Source organism: Condylostylus longicornis, unplaced genomic scaffold (assembly GCF_029603195.1).
Source record: "Condylostylus longicornis isolate FDR11 unplaced genomic scaffold, ASM2960319v2 ptg000098l, whole genome shotgun sequence".
In the NCBI taxonomy this organism is placed as follows: domain Eukaryota; kingdom Metazoa; phylum Arthropoda; class Insecta; order Diptera; family Dolichopodidae; genus Condylostylus; species Condylostylus longicornis.
Window position 1 is genome coordinate 1,068,949 of NW_026578066.1, and position 25,144 is coordinate 1,094,092.

General features: G+C 26.1%; 1 protein-coding gene across 2 annotated transcripts in view; it reads left to right on the top strand.

Moving 5' to 3' along the window:
- The window catches only part of LOC129614015 (bumetanide-sensitive sodium-(potassium)-chloride cotransporter), a 98,908-nt gene extending 74,305 nt beyond the window's left edge, over positions 1–24,603 (top strand). The window contains exons 18-22 of one of the 2 annotated variants that reach the window (XM_055528384.1): positions 5,663–5,716; positions 15,516–15,619; positions 15,810–16,039; positions 22,132–22,349; positions 23,736–24,603. In XM_055528384.1, the coding sequence (XP_055384359.1) occupies positions 5,663–5,716; positions 15,516–15,619; positions 15,810–16,039; positions 22,132–22,349; positions 23,736–23,980 (851 nt within the window). In that variant the 3' untranslated portion in view covers positions 23,981–24,603. The remainder of the gene's footprint in view (positions 1–5,662; positions 5,717–15,515; positions 15,620–15,809; positions 16,040–22,131; positions 22,350–23,735) is intronic. The other variant, XM_055528385.1, reaches the window with a different exon arrangement.
- The last annotated feature ends 541 nt before the right edge of the window (positions 24,604–25,144 follow it).

Here is a 25,144-nt window from a genome sequence, read left to right on the forward strand (position 1 = left end):
TTCTTAATTTATATGCATAAAAGAAATTTTTCCTAGATTATTAAGAAAAAATTTCAATTAAATTATTCATTTAATGTACAAATTGCATAAATATCATAAAATAAGTAATAAATGACAATATTAAAAAATTTTGGAAAAATTTTTTCTTTTTCATAAATAATTTTTATTAATAATTTTTTTATCGAAAAGAAACATAAAAATAAACAAAATATTTTCCTGTAAGTCGGAACAGGTGCAAATAATAAATAAATATTTTTATATTTTTTATTGTCAATCTAAAAAATGTGGAGAGTAGAGAAAAAGGACAACATTTGGCATATTTTGTTCAATAACAATAAAATTCGAAAAAAAAAAATTTATTTTTATTTTGTTGTTCTTTTGAAATAAAAAAAAATTATTTTTCTAATGAATTTTTAGATCAAATCCAACGCGAATAACTTATACCAAAAATTAAACATTTGATTGGACTTTTTGTTACCGTACAACTTATGGATATTGAAAGAAAATTTTTTTGTCCCGTCCATTTGTATTTAATTTTTTTTTTATTTCAACACTCTTTATTGTTCCTTTAAGATTTCAATGGCTTCTGTTTTCGTCTGATTAGTTCATTTGTACGGTTTTTGACCACACGTGTTAACTACCTTTAATTATTTTGGCTAAAAAAATTTTATTGACATTGACATTTACCTATATAAAATTTTACAAAGAAGAGTGAAGAAATTAATTCTGGTTTACAGAATGCTGATTTAATTTGAATGATGAGCAATGAAATTATTTCTTTAAATTTTTTATTACCTAAAATATTTTTAAATTTTTTAAAATTTTAGACTGAATCAAAAAAAAATTTAGTGAGATTTTTAAAAATTTTCGTAAATTCAACAAAAAAATTTATTTTTAAATGAAAAAAATACGGAGTCTGTTGAATTTTTATTTTATGTCTTCATTTATAAATTTCAAGGATTTCTCTATTCAATATTGATCTGCTCTTCTCAAATGTACATTCCTACGAATTTATTCTTTATATTATTTTTCCAAAACAAAATAATACTTGACATTGGTTTTTAATGCATTTAAACTACTTGAAAATGGAAAATTATTGCTTTTATATTATTAAATTTATTAAGAAAAAAATTGCTTTTTTGTCATCTTTTGCAAGAGCAAAAATATTGAGTATTTTTTTGGATTTAATTGACAAAATTAACATAAAAAGAAAATATTTTATTAAATATTAATGAAAGAAGGGTTTTTATTATAAGAAATAAATTTCAATACATAGATTTAGTTAAAGATAAAACATGTTGCAGTGTGGTGCAGTATGGCTTATTGTTCATTTCAGAGAGTTACTCGGAATAATGGAAGTGTTAAACATTTTCATCAAAAATGTTATTTGAAAATAATCTGAATACAAATTTCAAAATGAAAATTAAATGCTTAGAAAATCCCATATCTCACGAAAAAATCGGATTTATTTTATATAAATGAAATGTAATAAAAAATCGGATGATTTCTAAGTTTTGGGGGAAACTATTTCGAATTTTAGAAATTTTTAAACATTACGATTACATGACAAATTTATTTTTTTTTTATTTCTCATAATATTTTTCTATTTTTGTTGTTTGAAAATCACGAAATTTACATATTTTTAGCAGATGCAATCAAATTTCTTTCAAAAAAGTGATGGTTTTCTTGGTCTCAAATTTAATTTTCAAATGAGAATAATTGACAATTTCACTTAGATTGTCTTTTAAAAAATAATTTTTGGAAACCTATTCAGAATTTCTTGCTTGTATTTGAGGACAAATATATTTCAATGAATTATTATTTTTTTGAAGTGAGTAAACCGCTGTACTAGATTGAATATAGTAATAAAGAAAAAGTACTCACCTATATTGTTCTAAGGAAACAATAGCAGTAATTGCAAGGAAATTTAGTCAGCTTATGTAGTGTTGTATTCAATTGGTTCATTTACAGATGAGCTCGTGCAATTAAGAGGACGGAACAACTTCAGTTAAAGTAAAAACCTGTTTCTTCACTAAATTTAATTCATTTTTTTGTTGACACATCCTTAATAATTTCGTTCTGCTATTGAATAAAAATTAATACTGTTTTGATTAAACTTTGCAGCATTTGCGTGTGTTCAATTAAATTTATAAAAAATAAAATATTTTTTAAGAATCATCTTATTGAAAATTGGTTTTAATCAATTAAAAATGAAAATAACACCACGAAAAGAAGATTATTTGCATAATTATAAAGTAAAATTGCCAACCACGTTATTGTTTAAAGAAAAAGAAAATTCTCATTTTTTGTTTACAGTCGATGGCACGAGCTTTTAAACGTGGCAACTAACGTGGTTGCAATTTTTTTTTTAAAAATAAATTTCATTATATTTTTTTTTTTGTGGTTCATTTTAAAACCATAATTTAAATTATAATTTTTCTTAGAATTTTAATTTAAAAATTATTTATTGTTACTTTATCTGACGAATCTTTAATGTGTATGTGAGTGTGTATATTTATACATTATATGTACTTGTGAGTGTACGTGCACGTCAGTCAAAAATTAACTCGGTATATAACAACCTGTTGAATTAAAAAAGGTAGAAGAACAAGCAGTGAAATTTTCTTCATTTATTTTTTTAAAGAAAAAATACAAAGAAAAATTATTTAGAATTATTGGAAAATTTGTTTATTTTTACTATGTAGGCAAATCTGAATTTTTTTTTTCTTTTTATATTTTCCTTTAGAAGTGTTGAAACATCATTAATTTTTCCTTTGAATATTTTTCATCTGGAATAGAATCTTCTATCTCCAATACCAATTCAAGTTTTGGTACAGAACACAGTTAGAATAACTGAATATACAGTAGCAGAAATTTATCGATTTAGAAATTTTCGTTCTCAGGGGTTGAGAATAAGGGTTGAGAATTAGGAATGGGAATAAAAAACCGTACCTATGTGTTTATTGAAAATGTAAATATTTATGTTAAAAATTATTTTCAATTCCTTAGAAAAAAATTGTTGAAGAAAATAATATTAATGAAAGGTTTATTTTTCTAATTTATTTTTGAATCAAAGCATTTTCTTTTTTTTTTTGCCCATGCCGATAGAATGAGCAGAATTTTAAAAAAGATATTAAAGTATTTAAGTATAGTTTTTTAATTATAATTTTGCCTCGTAAAAGTTCAGGGGTTTGATTAAAAAAAATTTAATTGGCAATGCTATTAAATTTTCCGCGGAATGATGGGCAAATAATCAGATTATTAATTGATAATATTTAGGTTTCAATAATGCAAAAGAATAATTATTGATATTTGATTTTAATTATGTCTCCGTTCAAATCATATTATGGTATACAATTATTTTAACTCGTTAAAATTTCATTGAAAATTTTGTAGCGTGTGCGGTATTCGCTTAAATACAGCGAAATATTTAATTTTTTGTGTAATCTTTTAATTTTGTTAATATGTCTGAAAGCCTATATTCATAGACTTTTCTAATTAGTGTAGAATGAATTTAGTAATTTTAGTGATGACTTTTTTTTATTCAAATTTAATAGATAGCAATTACATTTGGGAATGAATGCATGTCCATCTTAGCGAAAAAAAGATTTCAATTACAATCCTGGATGCTTTCTTTTGTATTGGTAATGTATTTTAATTAACTTGACCAGAATGATTTAAAAAAAATAAAACTGATTGCGTGTACAATGCAATTTTGCAATCAATGAAGGTCAGCAATTATTTACAATATAGTTAAGAGTTTCAAAGGAATGTAAAATGTCTTTGTTTGTTGAGAATTGTAGACTTATAATTGCTAAAAAAGAGTGGATTTATATATACAACAATTTTTCTATTTGTTGAAAAATAATGTTAGTTGGTGAAAACCATTCTTTTGCTATAAAAATTCTATGTTATTTTGTATTGCCTGCTTTATCTTTTCCACGTTTCTATTTCACAGAAAAAAAAAACTTAAAAACAATTCCATTGTAATTTATTGTGGGTCTATAATCAGTTTATAAAATAATCGGCCAAGTTTAAATGAAGAAATATTATAGCAAAAAAGAGGAAGAACAAAAAATACTGTTGATGTACTCAGATGAGCTCTAAATCTATACATTCATAGTAAAAAATTCCTTTGAAACCAAAAAAAAAAAAAAATATTCAAATTAAATGGTAATTTTTGTTCTAATATTTTACAATGTATTGGGAGTAAATCGATTTCTTTATGTTGTTCCATTGACTGCTATGCTGATATAAAAATTAATGGGTTTTTTTCGGTTATATTAAAACAATGCGATGATTTAAAAAAAAATAAATATAGGAATGGAATTCCCATTGTCTATACCCAAAATTAATTTTAATCTTAATATATCAGAGTCAGGATGTTCATTAAATAAATTTTATGGGGATCTCATTTTTATTATGTAAAAAAAAATCTTTTTTGGAGAAAAGAAATTATAAGACTTTATTTGCTAAATAAATTTAATTTTTTCCCTACAATATATTGGGGAAAGGGAGTGTATATAAATCCTGCTAAAAATTTTATTTTAAGTCGATTTCGCTATATTCATCAATAGAAAGAGTTATAAAGACTTGAAACTTGATATTACTATTTCACGTATGCCCGCATTACAAATGCGTAAGTGAGGAAACGAGCAAATTCGATTTACTCGAACGAGTCATTGAATTTTTAACAAATAGGTAATTTTCGAGAAATGTTAAAACTTTTATTCTTTGATATGCTTAGACATCGGGCAAATGATACCTAGGCTTCCGAATAATTTTTTATATTTTATGTGTTTTAAGGGAGTTTTCTTTGAAAAAATTTATTTGAAAATGATGCAAAATAATTTTACTTAAATTGAGAAAAATTCACGTATAAATTATATTAAAAATCTTGTATTCAAATTTAAGAGACGCAATAATCTTAGTGCTCTCACTCTTACTAAACTCTCGCAGTAATAGGTTGAATTAGTTGTAGAGAAGCTTCTCATATGAAAATGAGAAAAATTGAATGATAATCTAGTACTAAATTTTTAAAGCACAGGAGAGATAATAGAAATTTTTAAGAAAAGATTTAATCTTATAAGATTTGAGTAACGAATCTCTGAAATTCTGAATAATTTGTCTGTCCTCCTTTTGAAAGAAAGTTGAGAGAATGATATTATATAATTTTTGATGTAAATCGAAAAATAAAAAAATTTTCTCAAATTTTGTGTACAAAAATCAAACTTTTTTTTTTATTTGTAAATAATTATAATTGTATATATAGATTTTATATATGTTTTATTATTTTTAATTTATTTAATATAATTTATAAAACTTTTTTTTAATAAAATTAATTTAATAAAATTTTATTTTTCTCTTTTTTTTCTTTGTTTTTTTTTAATGCATATGAAAATATTTTTACATTGCATGTTATGCTTAATATATACATGTACATACAAACATACATCTTGCTATAAATATATACAAAATTTACTACATATATCTATCAAAAAAATTCCTTCCTGTGAATGAATGCTCAAACACAATTCAATGATGTAAAAAAAATAACAAAAAAAAAAAATAAAAACTTTGCACCTATTCAATCCTGTGAATATTTGATGGCCGCTATAAAAAAACACAAAAAAATAAAATTAATAATTTTTTACTTGATAAGTTGGCAACAATCATAATCATATCGAGCACAATGACAGTCCACTAAAAATTAAAGGTAAGCATGTTTAAAGCATGAATGAAAAAAAAAAATAATAACAAAGCATTTTGTTTTTTTTTAATTTTAATTTTAGTTTTGTATTATAGAAAAAAATTTATATATGTATATATACATATATATATATATATACTCGTATTATCTAATATCAAGTAAATAATTTATAATAACTAAATACTTAATTGATAATTAAATAGTGTTACCATGTATATATGTACAAAGATATGAAGTTGATGAATTTTTCAGTTGTTCTTCTGTGTTGTAAAGATTTCGTTCGTTGTAGTTTAAATTCAAACCAAAGGAGGCGATTAATTGGCTCCGTTATCTAAATTGCTATATGACTTTTATTGGCAATCACACCATAACCTGCATAACAGTGTATTTCAGTTCAATAATTTAAGTAAAAACTGACACTGGTAAAGCTGTAGCGTTGAAAAATGAATAGTTCAATTATAATATTATTTTTTGTAACCGAATTTTATTGCATACATTTAGGGGAATTGCTAGAAAAATTAAAATAATCTTAAAAAATCTTGAAATAGGGTAACAGTTGAATTGGAAAGATGGTCAAAAATAGTCAATATTTTCTGTTGACTTTCTATTTCATTAAAAATTAAATAAAATTAAATTTTTTAGAAATTTTTGTGCTGATAATTCAGAAGTTAGGGAGTAGGAAAAACCATTAATTTTAAGAAAATTTTAAGTATTCCTTGATGTGTTCAACTCATAACAAATTTTATTTAACTGATTCGAAATGCAGGAATGAAAAATTTTAATATAGGAAAAAGAAAATTTTTTAAAAGTTTTCCTTTACGAATTTATATAAACAAATTAAGAGACAGACGGCCGGACTGTAAGTACTCAGTGAATAATATTTGAATATATTTTTTAAAATCCTTTGGAAATTGTGTTAAAAATGGCATAATTATGGCATGAATAATCCGTTTTATATACGTTTAGAAATAACGAATAAATTATCATGCAAGAGAAGGTAATTATCACATACACTAAAAGTTTTTGTGTTTGTTTTATACCACAGTCAGCCATTTTGAAAAGTTTTTCACTTTCCCACTTCAACTTATTATGATTTTATTACCTATTAAAAAAAAACTTTAAACTACTTCAAAAGTTTCCTAAATATCGTTAAGTCCCAGTTAATCATTATAGCTATAAAAAAATTTATTAAGAGTAATAAAATTTTTATTTTTTGTTTTTGGGTAAATCTGACTGTGGGTAGTCTTTTATCAAGAAGTTAAGCAAAAAAAAATTAATTTTGACTAAATATAAAATTATCCTTATTTCGAGATTTATTTGAAATCAAAATGAACACGCACAAATATCGTATATCCAGATAAAAGAATTTCTTTGACATTGAAAAATGTCTCACAAAGATGAAAAACAATAGTTTGAAAGGACTGAAATGGGGAAACAATACTGCAATGAATGGGAGAACAGGGAGAATTTAAATTTAAAAAACTTTTTATCAAACTTACAAAACTAATTTTTCCTTCTGATTACGTCATCATGAAAATAACCTTGAATTCTATAATAAAGGAAATGTTCAAAGAAAAAAAAGAATTAAGAAATTAAGTAATTTTAGGAAGAGGGTGGAGGAGAATTTTAATATGAAATTTTTAATTAGTTTTGTTCTTTTGAAATAAATAGGATTATTTTTATAATTTGACATTGAAAATAATTTACTTTAATACTTTTTGATAATATTAGAAGTATATATGACGTCGCGTATATGCAATGTCGCGTAGACGTACACATAAAGTATTCTGTAATATTGGAATTGATGCTTTGGTATTAAAGTCTCTGAACAATGTCAAAAAAATTATTTAACAGCGAAGTAGTTAAATAGTTATTTTGTAGCTTACTCGTATGTCAAAATTGAATGTTCGAGTTAAGTCGCAAATTAATGCAATTAGTGGTTACCTTCTTATTAAAAATGCGCGAAAGAATCGTCGTTCTTAAAATGCCAAAACTCTATAAGCGATTATTAATTTCTGAACGGAGCAGCTGCCACACCTTCGTAATAATGAGGTCCTGATTCGTATTTTCACGTATATCACTAAAAATTAAATAAAATGTCTTACTTTAAAAATATTTTTAGGAATTCTAAAAATATTAAGTAATATGCACTGTTTACACTTGAAATTTTGTTGAAATTTGCCATATTCCTACTCTAAGAACAAAATTATTAAGTTAATAAAAAAAATTTGTTTTTATCAAATCATAAAATTTTTCTCAATCATATATCTGAACTTGACATTGAAAATTATATTTAAAAAATAAATTATCTATTTATGAGTGTATGCGTGCTACTGTCATTGAGAAATCTAAAAAATTATTGAATTTTTCGATAACACATAAAAGAGAAATAATTTTTAACTCAAAGCAGTAAAAAAATTGGTATTATGAATTTTTCATACTATGAAATGAGTGAGTATTAAAAAATGGGTTACAAAAATAAGGATTATGTGAAATTCTATTTCGCTGCACACCCTTCTATTTTGCATGCCAATAATAAATGAGAAGTCAAGATAAAATTGCCTGATCTCAGCATCCCTTCCTTCTACCAAATGAATTTTATGCAGATATGCTCTTAATAGCTGATTAAATATCCGATGACATAAAGTTGGTCTTTAATTATAAAAACAAAACCAAAAAGCGGTGAACGGTAACGGCTGACGATTTTCGTTATGGCAATAAATTAACGGTGGTAATTTTGCTTCATTCTGGGTTAGGCCCATTTATATTATGTGCCTTCCATATAAATTTTGACATTTCGCCGTAGAAAACTACTCTTGTTCTATTTTCAACGTAAAATGTGTTTGCTGTGCAAATCAGACAGATTGCAAAAATACATTTTGAATATCCATATGGGGAGATGAAAATAAAACAATTTTTTGAACAATATTAGTAAAAATAGCATATTTTTCGGGTTAAAATTCTGAAATTACGCAATATATTTTACTTTGTTTAAGTTATGGAAGTTGTATGACCTAACTATGAAGGTTTTGCAATGATTTTTTTTTTCGAAATTCCAGAACTTCGAAAGTGTGTGCAAGTTTATAAGTTTTTTACACATTTTTCAATTATATTGCAATAAAATTGAAAATTATTTGACTTTGAACAACTTTAAAATTTATTAAATTTATGGGTGTAAAAAAAAAAGCTAAAAATTTTTCGGCAACTATTTTTGTATTGCAAATAAAAGTTCAATTTCCATAAAATTTGTATCCTTTTTTGATCCGAAAGTTTGTGTGGAAAAGTTTATCTTTTTCAAAAATGCTTCCAAAATATTCACAAATACGGGTACGTTATTGTAACCTTTAATTTTGGTTTGAATTTTAGTTTTCCATAGTTGAAATTTCTCTTAGATTTTATTTTTTTTTCTCTATTCAGTTTTCAGATACTTTTTGTTTTAAGTTAGGAAAGAATAATTTTTTGTTGTTATACGAAAAACTTTGCCCTTTTTTACCATATCCCAACTATATACGAGCAGATAAAGTTTAGAAAGCATGCCATTTTTTCTGTTACAGAAATTCTATAAATTTTTGCAATCACTTCAATATTTTATGGGACAATTTTTTTTTTGTGTAAAAAATTTTTTATTACAGTAATTTTATTTCATATTTGTAATTTACAGAATTATTTTTCATTAGTCTACCACTCGTAATATAACAATTTTTTTAACAATTTAGTTACTATTTTTAACTAAGACAGCAGACATGTGCATCGAGTTCAAAAACAAAAAAAAAAGGATTAATGGGATGAACTTTATAATAGTCTGTTCGTAATGACCTATGTCGCATATAACATTTGATAAATTTGCACGAAGGAATAATTGAATATTTTTACACACATATTCAATATGCCTCTGTAGAAAGTTTTTGTATGAAAATAAGATATTGAACTGGATTTTTGTTTTAGTTGAGTAGTTATTTAAAGAGGTAAGATGCCACTCTTAACCATGCCACCCAGCATTAAGCCAATGGAATAAACACACTTTCATACCTCCATAATACACCTCTCACCGCTAAATCCATTGACAATTCTCTTCTGAACTTTATCCCCTTGATAAAGCTCAGAAGTGTACCCGTAGGCGCCCCTGAGAGCTTCTCCAATCCGATATTATTCCAACCGAAATTTCTCAAAAAAAAAAAATATTTCATTTCCTTTGAATATTTTTAAATTTTGTGCGATTACATATGAACTTTTACGTTAGTTTCTACGCATTATCTATATATTCTGCTAAAATTTAATTGTATTACAAATATAAAGCCATTTCAAATTAATTTATTGTAATTATAAGACTAAAATACAACTGACAAGAATAACATTCTCTTAAAATATCTCTAATGAACATAAAATATAAATGGCACGTTTCTCACATTAGACATAAAAATCTTATAAAATCATTGTAATGTAAATAAGAATGTTGTAGATTTTTTAACAGCTTGTTTTTATTAAAAAAAAAAATAGAAGAAATATTCTTCCTCCAAAGAAATTTAAATTTCTTCTGTATTATAAAAATGAGAATTTAAAAAAAAAAAAGAAACACACGAGTACCAATAATATTGAAAAATTGAAAAGGAAATTTTTTAAATTAATATCCTTAAAAACGCCTTAAAAATACCACAATATTCTATTTCACTTCCACGTTATTACATATGCCTTCTCCTTCTACTTCACCTATGCCTCTGTCTCTCTCTCTCTCCATCTATTTCTCTGTGTCATATTTGTCTTCAAAATTGTCATTGATCTTCTATTATTAAAAAACAAAAATATAAGGAAGATGAAGAAGCGAAAACAAAAAAACACAATTATTTTCGACTTTGATAGCAATTTACGTTTTCAATTGGCATTTTATAGGCGACTGACTTTTGGTTATTGGGTCATAAAAATTTTTTATAATATAAAAATAGAAAAAATATTGTATAAAATTGAATAAACAAAAGAATATAAAATGTGTTGTAGAAGAAATTAAAGGCAGCACAATATTAAAGCCAATATATAAGAATATGGAAACTCAAGTGTGAAGCATTTAAATGGCCAAAGGGAAATCAAAATCATATTTTACCACAGAAATGTTATAAAATCAAGGCCTAAATAAACGTAGATAATATTGATATATAAAGAAAATTTATTTGTTCCACATAAAAAAAAGAAAAATAATGTTTACATTACAAACTCATTTCCATATCTGGGTAGGATACAAGAAAGAATGTAACAGAGTATAGATTTGTAAATATATATGTATATGTGATAATGTTAAATGAATGTTAACAAGGATTTGAGAATATTTGATTCATGTAATTCTATAGTATCCTTAAATAAGCTTTTCTGATGATACGGAATAAAAATGAATCGTCTTTAATTCTCAGTGGACTTTGTTTTCGGTGTCTTCATTAAATTTCTAATATACGTTTAAAATTTCCTTTAATAGATTTTTTTCTTTTAAAATAAAATTTAAAATTTTATTCATATGATAATAAATTTGGTGTAATGATTCAATTAATTGTTATTAAGAAAAAAATTCTCAATTATCTGTTGAGGGAATCCAACACCACCGCAGTGAGCGCTTAATCCCCAAGGATTTCCCTTTGTTTTAAATCAATGCTCCATACGCTTCCAGGTGTGTACTGAGGTCCCGCTTTCCTTCATGAATAACTTGTAACTATCACTCCTTTCAGACCAAATTTCTTGAGGCGCTCTCTGGTGCTACAATAGTTCAATACTCTGGTTTCTACATATTTTCATTATTATTTTACAGTGTTGTATGTCATATTACGAAACTACCTTCCCCGGTGTCACGTAAGACTCTTTAAGCGCATAAAAATTATTCTTATCTGACACATTAATTATATTTTATTGTATTATAGTAGCTCAAATAATCAATAACAGCTCATGCTGGTGCAACTATTGTAAATACTTCAGGTTTTCTTGCAATTTTGAACGATGTTTTTTTGTGTAATTTTAAAAAGCAATACGCAAAATTAAAAAATTCAATTATGTAGAAATTTGTAAGAATAATTGCATATTTTTGGGCTGCATATTATTTTGTGTCGAATTACACGTACGTCGGCTTATTATAGTATTAGATTTTCTATGAAATTCTGTTTTCAAGGCAATTAAGATTGAAAATCAAATTTTTTTAAATTAAAATTATTTAGGATAATCGCAGTAGATTACATAAATCAGTAATGAAGAAAATAATCGTATAAAAACATAAATATCTTCCCACACTCTTTAGAAAAAATAGGGTAAATAAAAAATAAATTAGGATAGAGATAAAAAATTTTTGATGTTAGAATCATAGAAAATTTTAAATTTTAATCTTCCCGTACAATTTTTATTTATTTCGTAATTTTTTTTTTCATTTTCTTTGGAAATTTTCAACAAAAAAAGGTTTAAATTTTTCAATGATAATGTCATACACACACACAACACGTGTGTAACTTCATTGTTTTCGGAAATTTTCTTTTAATACGTGCACATATATCAGATCAAAGAGGGAACGTATATAGGAAACCTATTCTAAATCAATTTTCCTTGTCTAATTTTATTATGGTGAAGGAAACAAAATTGAAAATTTTTTTATAGATTTATGTAGCAATAAAAAGAAAACACAAGAAATTATTTTTTGATAACGATACAAAAAGAGGAAGAAAAAAGAAAATAAATATTAGGTTTTCCAAGAAGAGTTTTTAGGCTTGAATGAGCTTAAAAATTTTTGTGCTTCTTCTGTAAATATTGACAACGATTTGGCTATGCTTGAAATGTTTGGCTCTTCCTAGAGGTGGGCTTTCGCAGATATAGTAAAAACAGTTCACTATCTACAACCTAACACATGCTGCTTGGGGAATTCCAATAGTCCAAAGCCACTTTGGCTGTTTTCATGAGAGCGACCTAAGAACATTACTATATATGGTTGTCGCGTTTCAACACCCACTTTCCCTGAGTCGTTGCGGACTGTTTAGATTAGTAACATGAATTCTACAAAAGCAAATCAAGAAGCGTATTGTAAGGTATCAGTGAGAGTCGAATTTAACGCTCAGTCGAAATATCAATACATACAGGCTTTTAAATTCTACTAACCTTGGTGAAAACTTCTTTGTCTTAAAATACCCGCATATGTAGCTGCATTAATCCGTTTTAGGCTCTCGTTCAAGACAAACATCCACAGCCAGGAGCGAACCTTTACGTTGGGTGTCTATCTATTGAAGTGAAAAAAAAGAACTGCAGAATCGATAGTATCCAGTGAGCTGCCGGTATCTTGACACTAACACCAAACTCGAACAGAGATTCCGGAATAACCCGCGCGTTAACATTGTTGAAGGTTCGGTACGCATCTAGGTAGGCGGCCGGGTTATCGTTATAATAAACCCATGTATAAATATGATCGACATGAGTGACATCGTAGGAGGGTAGGAAATTTAACAAGTGAAATTTGGTATGATCGCGATACCTTTTCTGTTGTAAGCAAGTTGAACCAAACAGAATGAAGCAGCTGAACTATAGGCGATAATATGATGTAATATTTCATTGCTTGCCACTAATTGTGGTGAGATAAGGTCAGTTAAATAATGATTGCGTTGCGTTACCTTTTTGTAACTTTTAAATAGTAGACACAATTTTGTATATTTTTTAAGTCAAAAGTTCATTTAGTAGTTCATTTAGTATTTAGATAGTATTTAACGTAGATGAATGTGAGACTTCATTTTTAATTTTGATTTACATTACAAATTCATATCATAACTCTATCGAGGTTAATAACGCATAATATAATTTTTGTAAGAAGTAAAAACTGATTAAATAACTAACACAATTTTATCTTTATGCTGTTTTTCTTTCCATTTTTCGTTTTGATTCCGAATGTGAAGGAAAGGATTTAAATATAACCTTGATCCTTATTTTTATTCCATACATACGTTATATGTATGTGTATGTTGTGTAATAAATTTACTCTATATTGTTACAAAATAAAACGTGAAATGAAAAAATAGGATAAAATTAAGGAAAATTAAGAAATCTAGAAATGATTTTATTTTGGAACATATAAAGGAACGGTTCATGCTGAAGTTGAATAAAAATTGATCACAATACAGGACATTGTAACTATTGAGCAACCGCCAGTACAAAAATTGTTTTAATCGTAAAGATTTTTCAAATTTTAAATGGTATATTGCCTTTACGGTAAATTGCGCACCGCAAACGAAGCCTCTTGGCATAAAATTTGTTAATTTGAGTTTGCAGCTAATAGCAAGTGTGGCTCATTAAAGGAATGCTCATTTTATCAATGAGCGACTTTGGCTCATAAAAGGTTTTTTCTTCATTCACCGAACTCAATTTCATTCTTAGATTGAATTCTTACGATTGTAAGCATGTTTGATTATTTTAATTTGAACGGTTTTTCCGATAGCACCATGGAATTCAGAATTTAAAATTTTGTTTTCAATAGATTAACCAACTATAGTTTCTTCTCTATTTTGGAAAAAAATAAAAATATTATAATAAATTTTATTTGAATAAAATTTTTTCCCTTTTATTGCTATATAAAAATATTTTTTAAAATATCTGAAGGATATAGAAAAACTCACAATGTAGAAATTATTCAAAATTACAACATAAAAAATTGGAAAATATTAAATTATTTATTTGAATCCTTTGTATCGATCCTTAATATCTGATTAGCATTGAGTTTTTTCAGAAGTTTTTTTAGAAGTTGTGAGGAAATTTCTTTTGTTTTCAATTAAAATGAAAAAAAATTAAGTTTTTTTCCTAATGAATTACAATTTTTATTAAGAAGATCTACCAGAAATCATGAATAATTCACCGAATTCCAAACTGTAAGGTTTTTTTTATATCAAGGTTAATGTTGTAGAAAAAGAAAACAAAAGAAGTTCTCAAGAATAACTTTTTGGTTTCTGAATAAAATTTTTTTTTTTATTTTCAAAATGGTAGTTATGGAGATTGATTTGGTTTTTGTTTGTAGAGGAAGGCCAAATATTATTTAATAATAGGCTTTTCTTGAATTTGGAATTTTTATTGCAGTTACAGGTAACAAATATTTTTCATATTTGCCGACCGAATCGCGTTTAATAATGAGGTCATCGTATTTTAAACCAAAAATTCAAAGGCTGATTGATTAGTCAAAGTAAGTGACCGAAAGTTTTGAGATTTTGTATATTTAGACAATTGAGTACATTGAGAATAGAATTTGTGTCTCAATTTTAAATTTGAGCCTATTTTACATTTGTATGAAATTTCTTACGTCAACTCGGAACACCAAGAAAAGCTCTGCAAAGGTCTGGTGTTGTATTTTCAAAATTATAATCTTGTCCATCTGAGTTGTTAGTCGTTATTTAGGTGAGAAATACAATCAGAGCATTCCCAAAATATTAAAGGCTTAAATGGCCATAGTCCCTTTGATCTTCCTTCCTTTCAGAATATTTAATTGAAACTAAACAAATGGTTCAAATACAGCTAAGTTTTACTGTGCAAACAGTAACCCCTTTAAATAAAATTGAATTAAATTTAAGTAATTTAAGCATTTTTATAAAATTTTCAAAGTAATTGATTAAGTTTACTGGTATTAAATTTAAATTCTATAGATTATGATTTGGATAGTTAAAGGTTTTTAATATTTAAAGCTGTTTTTTGTTGTTTTATTTATAAAAACAAAAAATGCTGTTGTTTTCTCAATTTCAGTAAGGTTTCGTATTAAAATTTTCATAATAATTAAAATTAAATTTTAATTACCTTTTTAATTTTCATTTTAATTCAATAGCAAGCAGTACAAGTGATTTATCATTTACATCAAGTTCACAATTAAAATCAAATGAAGTATCTGGTTTACCCGATCCACTAGATCCAAAATCTAATCAATTTTCGGTAAGTTTTAAAATAATTTTAATAATTTATATTGAACTGCTTCTACCTTAGCCTCCGTTTATTGTAAAAGTATGAAATTTTTAATGAAGTTCATAAGCGTTAACTAGCTTTCAGTTTGATTTTCCGATCATGATGTCATACGTTCAATATATTTAAATTGTGTTTATAATTTTTTTTTTTGTATATTTAGGCGAATGCAATTAGAAAAGGTAAAAAAAATCGTGATGATGCTTCAAAACTTTATAAAGGACCTGGAGGCTCTGAACTTCCAAAAGAAATTTTAAATGAATTGATAATTTTCACAAGAAAACGTACAAATGCTGTTATTGATGTCTGGTGGTTATATGATGACGGTGGTTTAACACTTTTATTACCACACATTATAAATACGAGAAAAACATGGTCATCATGTAAATTAAGGTATGTATGGTTTTTTTAATTTATATGTGTGTATTGTTTATGAATTGTATTCCAAGCAATAATTAAATGTTCGTCCTACATATGTAGATGACTAGTTTGAATTATGACCACTATTTTTGCATATTTCTTGCTGGATAGTGTAGAAATAAGAGAATTCAGTTTATATGGAATTAGTGACTCAAATCACTATTGTCGAATTCCACCATAAACACAGTGGTGATACCTATGAATTTTGTACGAAGAAACAAACACAATACTGCTTTTGGACTCTTATTATAAATAGATATTTATTTAGAAGTAGCACTCCTATTTACAGCAGGCAGTACAAGAGAATAGTTGAGAAAAGTAATGGCGAACAGTTATTCCGATACACGGCTTCATATTTTTAAAATAACGTAAAACGAAATTGGTTTTTTTAGTTGTTTCGTTGCAAGTCATATTTCATGTATTGAATTTTATCAAGTTCTACAGTCACCATTCAATATTTATACTGTCAATATCAATTTATCATCTTGAAATGTCTAACACACATGATTTACGATATCAAAGTTATGAGTTTGTAGCTTATAAGAGAGAAACATCAAATATGAGATTAAATAAAGATAGCATCATTCTAAATATATTATGACCTACTTACTCATATGAATCGTCTGAGCTCTACAAATATATCGAAAATATTATTCTTACAATATTTCTTAAATTTCAGTATATAAGATTTTAAGGATGTTCTGAAGGGATTTTTATTAACCTAAAATCATTTCCGGTTAATAAATTTTTAGTTGTTTGGTTTTGTTTTGTTTTATTTTTTTTTAACACCAAGCTGTACGTAAAACTACATAAATCAATATTATTACGAAATTTAAAACTTTCTTCCTTAGTATTATAACTGTACATACGTTGTTTTTAACATTTTCTAAGAAAATTTATGATTCTTTGAACTTTTCTAAAAGTTATAGTAAACTACCTACTTCTTTTTTTATTATTATAAAACTTCCGGTCTCTAATAAAATTTGCGATTATTTAATAATACAAGTTGTATAATAAAAACTTTTTAAATTTAATTCAAAAAATTTTCAAACTTAAACAAAAAGAAAAGTTATTTACAATTTATTTTTCGTATACAATAATAAAATATGAGAATATTGAATAATTAAAATATGAATGATCTTATACAATGAGGTATATGAATATAGAATTAACTTAAATATTATACAATTAAAATTAGAAAAGTTATCAAATTAAAAGGAAAAATACGAAATGATTATTTTAATTAAATTTCATATTTTAAGGCTTAAATTAAACAAAAGAATCTACTAAACTTTTTTATTATGTTTACTCCAAATAACGGATATTTGTTATGTTTGATTGACTGGCAGTTGACCCTGAAGATGTCTCAAGTTGGAAAGCGTATAGACCGCATTCGTGCAAAGTGAAAAGTCTTTTTGCCGAAGAAAGATAAAAGAAGCAAAACAGGCCACCTAGGCACTTATTTTTTGCAGGGTAAAATCGGACGGGACTTGGAGCTTCTCCCCGTCCATCATGGGGTGGATATATACCATGGTAGTGATGCCGCTCCTCAAATATGGAGTGGTGGCATGGGCGAGAGGAATGGCTCTTGGAGTGATTAGAAAGAACCTCGAATAATTGCAGAGCTCTAAAAACGTATTCAACCGTGGCAATGGAGGTGATTTTGGGACTAACCCCTTTCTACTTCCCAACCTCTGCGAAGGTTGCCATTCTGAGGTAGGGAAGTAATTGAGTTGGATTCGGACAATGAGGTAAAGGGATCAGAATCGGGATCGCCTTCTCGGGGAAATTTCGCTCCTTGGTAATAGAAGCAGTTGGGAGCGAGAATTTTCGAGTTAATAAAAAGGATCTCACGCCATCAGGTGGTATACTTTTTGACTAAAGGCCTGCATGGGACTTGGGCGTGAGTATTTGGGCCAAGAACCAATTTCTTCGAATCAATGGGAATATTTTCGAGAGCGTTTCAAAACGAAATGCATTATATAGAATATTTTGGAAGGAATAGTAAATTAATTTCTTATGGTGATAATTGAGTCGAACTATTTGTCTAAGGAATCTCAATGAAGCCTTCACTATTACGAGAATATTATATACAAGTGTGATATGAGGGCTCTAAATTCTACCTATAGAAGACAAAAAGTAAATTGTTTAGTAATGGTTTCAATATATTTGGAAAGGTTGGCCGTTACGAATATTTATTGCATCGGCGCTGCATTGTAACGTAAGCTTCTCTGAAATCGATGAAGAATTTGTATGGTGGCTTTCTGTACTCTATTAATTGTTCGGCTATGGTTCGAAATATAATTTGCCTGACCAAAGAAAGACTCTTCTTCACGAATTGTGTCTTGTATTTTTTACTTTGTTTTTTATAATTGTTGCCAATATTTCTAAGAAATGTTTACCAGTGCGATGACTCTTCAGTTAAAATAGTAGGACTTTCTTGAATAGTTTGATAATTGAACCTTTTCAATAAATTTAAAAATCAATAAATTTAAACTTTTAACTTATTTGTAAAACCACAATACTAAATTTTGAAGAATATTATACAAGGCATTGAACCGTACAATCTATTGAGTGGGCAGCTAAATAAATATCAACATGTTTAATCAATGATAATAAATTGGTAAAATTTAATAAATCATTATGAAAAGCAACCAATTCAATAATTTGATTTGTATGCGTATTTTTTTATTCATCTAAAATGCATAAGACATTCACTTATCTCTAAATTATTAAATATAACATGTGTTCTCTATATAGAAAGTGATGACCCTCAGCTTTAAATTATTAATACATATATTATATTGAGAGTCATAATGATTTTTTGATGGATTTTGTATTCTCATTGCAAATACTCGATTTAATATATTCTGTCGATATTCTTCCTAAATGGGCTCTTTTATGTGTGAATTATTAACATTTTTGTATAATATACAATTTATGATCCTTATACATTTCTTGATTTTTGAATTGAATTGATGATAGTTCTAAAAACAATATCGAATGTAAATAAGAAAAATTTATGATATTAGCTGAGATTTGCCACTTAATAAAATTTTTTCTTTCTTGTTTTACTGAAACAAATATTCGGAAAATTGCTGCAATTTGATTGAAAAATTGAAAATTCATAAATTTTAACTATTTAGATCAAATAGAATGTTGACTGAAGTCTAGACTTAACAAAAAAGAAATGTAAATGTACACCTACATGTTACATAGAATTTTTATAAAATTTTATAGGTGCACACATACTAGGTAGGTACTTGTCTAGCATAGTTTTGAATTTCATTGAAAAATTTTTGGTTTGGATTAACAAAGTGAATCTGATAAAATGAAGCTATTAAATAGAAATATTAAGGTTTTCTGTGATTGTGTGATTAAATTATTTGAGAATTTTAATTTTTTAAAATAATTTTTGAACAGATTCGTGAAAATTTCACTTTGATTTGGAATAAAAGTTTGTATGAAGTCTTCTTTATGGTCTTTATACCCGTACGAACGTATGGATTAATTATGTATAAAATAGAATTAGAAATTTAAAAAGCAAGAGGTTGAATGAATCTGTATGTAAAATTATCTTCGGCATTTAAAGTCATTTATTCGTACGGGTATCATAGAGTTGACTAGGTGAACTATATTTTTTTTATCGTTTTCATTTATTTTTAATTTTAATTAATGGAATTTTTGTAATTTTAAATTGCAGCGATAATTAAAATCTTTTCGGAGGCTTGTAGATTGTAGATAGCAGAATTGGGTAATAATCCACCGCGACCCAAAAAGATCTATTGTGCACCCACTTCGAGTGCCCAGTGTTCTGCCTACAGCATCCCCTCCAGACTCACACTTCTGATGAATCCGAGCAGGTTTTCCGGAGGGATATCCCACAACGGCATGCCCACCAGCCAAGGTCCAAGGTGGCCCATCTCTTATGAACCAACGCCCCGCACTCACTGAGAAGGTGCACTGGAGTTTCCTCCCCTTCCTCACAGTATCTGCAAGACCCACCGATCTCTAGACCCAGCTTGCTTAGGTGTTTTCTAAGCCTGGAGTGTCTCGTCAGGAACCCCGATGTGACCCATGGTGTCACATGATTCAGAGTTATCCTTATGATTATCTTATAGCGTGTCACTAGTAATTTTCGAAAAGCCCCTTCGCTTATATATCACTGCTTTACCGTTTTTTAATAGTTGTAGCTTACGTCAACCATTTTCACAATGAATTATTTGTGTCGGTTATTAATTATTCATCGGCCATTTCTTACTTATTTTACTTAACAGAAACCAATTTTTTTTTTGTATTTATATTTACTATGTTATTTAAAATTAACTCTTATCAAAAAATTCCATTAAAACTTGAACATAAATAATCGTAATTCCCGCTATCGCAGAAAAAACTCTTACATTTAAGTTAAGGCATAATTATCAAAGGATAACAATATTACTGATGTTAACAAGAAAAACATAGAAATCACAGTACACCATATTGCATTGGGAATTAGACTCCAACTCCTACTAAAATTAGCTACTGAACTTCTTAACATTTAAAAATAATTAAGATTTAGAATTTTTAAGTAAAAGTGAAAAATTTTAAGAGCATCAGATCTAGTATCATTGAAAATTTAATAAAAAAGGCGGACCCATAAATAAATTTTTAAAATGATTTTATTTTTAGAATTGCTTCGTAGCATAAATAAAAAATTTGTTATTCTATTCCCAAGACAAAAAGGATTTAATTTACTTCTCAGTCTTCTCAAAAAGGAAATTTCTTTTGTATGTTCTACTGAAGAAAATAAAATTTAAAGTAACATTTTAAAAATAGATTTTTGTTAAAATTTATTTTGGATAGATAAAAGACATAAATTTAATTTGAGTGTTGAAGAGGTTATATCACTGTCTTAAGATTATATTCCTTCTTTCTAGGTATGAGATTGTTCTTTAAAATTTAAGGAAACTTTGAGGAATTCTGTCAAATAATATAAAGAGATAAAGGAAGCATTATTCAATTTTTAATGAAATTCTAGAAAATTTCTATTATTGTTAAGAAATCACAATTCTTAACTTGGGTTATCTTTTACAGAATGGGAATCAGCTCACATTATTGAATGTTTCATGTCTAAATACCTAATATCACGTTCCAGAATGTTTAGTACCTGCATTAAATTTTTCATGTTAAACAGAATCAAGTGGAATTTACAAAAAACTAAATGCTTTATTTTAAAATTAAAACAAAAAGTTGCTTAAGGTTTGAAAGATTTCTTGTTAATTCATTCAACAACGAAATTACCTTGCTGTAATTCCTTTAATAAAATTTAATTTATTTGAAAAATTGAAATTTTTTTGGTAAGGGGTCGATAATCCCATCGTTAATTCTATAATTCGGCCGGTAATCTCCGAACTTCTGTAATACAATAAGATTGTTTATTGGGTGTGTTGAGTGTCACAGTCTTGTTTTCTTGATTTCATCGTTTGTTGTTTCATAAGTAAATCACATTCAATTTGTGGATTTGAGTATACCATTGGTTCATTTACTGAGAATACAGATAGATTCCACAAAACCAAATCTAGGTACTAGATTTTGGTTTTGTGGAACAAGCTGAACTACAACGTGCAGATCACCGCTGGACCACACAAGAGAACACAATTTACACCTATAATAAGTTATTTAAGAAGGCCCAAAACTATTTAATAAAGCTACCGGCACCCAGGAATTTTTTAAACTGATATTAATTATATTCGTGAGCAGAGACCCCAATCTCATATTTCACATTCAAAAAAGAAACGACTGCAATGTTTTGAATTTCTTAAAAATTAATTTTATTCAAAGATGATAATAATATAATTACACACATACATATACATACACGAACTCACCGTCTTGAATTCAAATATCCTTCAAACAACTTTATAATAATTTGTCAAGGACTTTGGGATCATTTCACCAAAAAAAAAACCCAAATATTTTCCTTTTTTAACATTCAAATTATCAAAATTTTATTAAAAAATTTATCATATTAATTTTTTGTTATTTTATTTTTTTTTCTTTTTTTTTTTCATTTTATCTTTAAGGGTATATGCATTCGCTAATAAAAAATCTGAATTAGAATTTGAACAACGTTCAATGGCCAGTTTACTTTCTAAATTTCGTATCGATTATTCAGATTTAACTTTGTTACCGGATATTACAAAAAAACCACAAGAATCAACAACACAATTCTTTAATGAACTTATCAAGGATTTTATTGTTGCCGATGATAGTGCTCCTACATCAGAGGAAGGTGAATTAAGTAAGTATTTAATCGAAAAAATAAAAAGAGAATAACAATCTAATAACAATAAATAAAAAAGAAAAGAAAAAGGATGGATATACGATTATTGTAGAGTAAGGTATATTTCGGTTAGAAATAATAAATTTATTTTGGTTTTGAATTCGGTATAGGTAACTTGACATTAGGTTCTGTGACAATTCTTATCTGAAGAGAATTTTGAAGTTTACAATATTTTCAAATTAATTTATTACGATTTATTTTTCAAATATACTCTAGATGGCATTTAATTTTCATTCAACAATAACGCTGGAAAAATAAAATGAAGCACTACAGAATTTCCGAATAAGGCTAAATGAGATACCTCTGCTACATTTCTATAGCTTATCCTATTGTTAACAAATCAAACATTTGATTCAACTTTTTATTAGGATATTTTACTCGAAAATACTTTTATTCTTTATTATAAGGCTCTTTAAATCGAAATAAAAATATTTTTTTCCAATTTACGTTATTCAAAACTATAGAGAAAATTACGCTTGTGTGAATTTCTTTATTTGTATGACAAACGAAAAGCTATTAAATTTGAAATACAAATTGATAATGGGTGGGTGGAAATTGGTGGTAAAAGATAGATAGATAATGAGGAAACAATTCAATACAGAGAATAGAACACTTAAGAAACTATTAAAACTTTTTCAGATCTACTCTTCTTTAGAAATACAAAAGAATCAAGAAAAAAAATTCTTTTTAAAAATCTCTTCCTACATAAGTACTCGTGTACATCTCGATGTAGACTAATAAAAATTTTTTGCTTTCCAAGATAGTTTTTGCTCTTTTTTATAAATTCTTTTTATACACACATTTAATAGTTATTGTCAATAGTTTTGAGGAGAATAAAAAAATGTTGAAGAGTTTACCGCAAAAGATGATATTACGCACGCATCTCACACGTATTGTAAACAATTTCATTAATTCGTGTGTGAATCCTTTAGTCAAAAATTTTTTTAAGTTGTAATCGAGTCCGTGAACTAAAATCTAATTGTACTTAATTCATTTCCATTATTTTAATTCAAATGTTGAAATGGGTAAAAAAAAAATATGTAAATGCGTAATAAATTAGTTCTCAAAATTTAAATTTCTCGCTTCAATCACAATAGTCACATATCACAATTCACAATATGGTATCATTTATTTATAAACTGTAAATCGAAAATCTGTTTTTGTTAGAGAGCGTATGAGAATTACTAAGAGAGAATTGTAAGACATATTCTGCGTTGAATGTCATATAAATGAGATGGGATGTCTTAAATTATTTAATTTAATTTATTTAAAATTATTATTAAAAAAAATTAAATTTCTATTAAATTTATTTAATTTGTTTTTCATTTTGTATTTTTTTTTTAGCTGCAATTACCGATAGTGATTTGATTGCATTACAAGATAAAACAAACCGGTACTTACGTTTAAGAGAATATTTATTGGAGAATTCAACAAAATCTGATTTAGTCGTTATGACATTACCGATGCCACGTAAAAATATGGTAACAGCACCACTTTATATGGCATGGTTAGAAAGTTTAAGTCAAGGATTACCACCATTTCTATTTGTACGTGGTAATCAAACAAGTGTATTGACATTCTATTCATAAAAAGGACAAAAAAAAAAAAGAAAAAAGAAATCATTAAAGAAAATTTTTAGAAAACAAGGAGAAAAAACAAAATATATATATTTTAGAAAATTTTACAGACAACTCAGTTGTATTTTAATGATGACACTAAATTATAATTATAAAATGAAAAAGAATATATTATTTTTATTTTTCAAAATAATTAAAAATTAAAAACTAACATTGTAATTTTAAATATGTTAAAATTAAATTTCAAAATCAATTTTTTAAAAAGTTTTTTAAAAATTAATTTTATTTTAATATGAGCTCAAATTATACAAAAACAACTGTCATTCAGTTGTCATTTTCGAGTACAATCATGTTAAAATTTCAGTATTTTCATGGAAGTCTTCACAGATTTTGAAAAACTTTTAACTATAGAATTTAAGAATTCTTTGCTATTTTTTATTTTCTTTTAAATATTTTTATTTATTAAACAAAAAATATATTTTTACACAAGACAATCACTATTTTATTTTAAATTTAAATTATTTTTCTTTTTATTTTCTTAAAGACAAAAATAACAATTAAAATTTTTTTTAATTTAAATTGGTTTTTATTTTTTAAATTTATTTTAATAAAATTTTTTTCAATCTAAAAAACTTTATATTGATTAAAATTAATATTGTAACAACACACACAAAACATAATATGTAAAAGTTATTCAAACAAAACATTTACACTCTTGATTATTTTTAATTTTACTAATAATAAAAAAAAATTTTTTTTTTTTTTTAGTGTATTAAGATTAAATTCATAATTATAATTTTAACAAAATTTTTAAATATTATTTTACATACATATTTGTATTTGTAAAAGTGATTAAGTTTATTTTATGTATTACTTATGTTATTTAATTTGAAACAAACAACAATAAATAAAAAAAAGAACAGCAAACACAAATATTTTTATGTTACGTCAAAGCTTTTTATTAACAAAATTAAAATAAAAAATAAAAATGCAGCAACAAATTCACAATAAATTTCAATAAAGAATTTATAAAATTCATTTTTAAGATTAAACGAAAAATTGTACAAAAAAATAAAAATAATATTAAAAAAATTAAAACAAAATTTTAGCGTTTCAATGTAACCTTAATTTAAGATTTTAATAATTTTAATAATTTAATATAATATCGACATAATG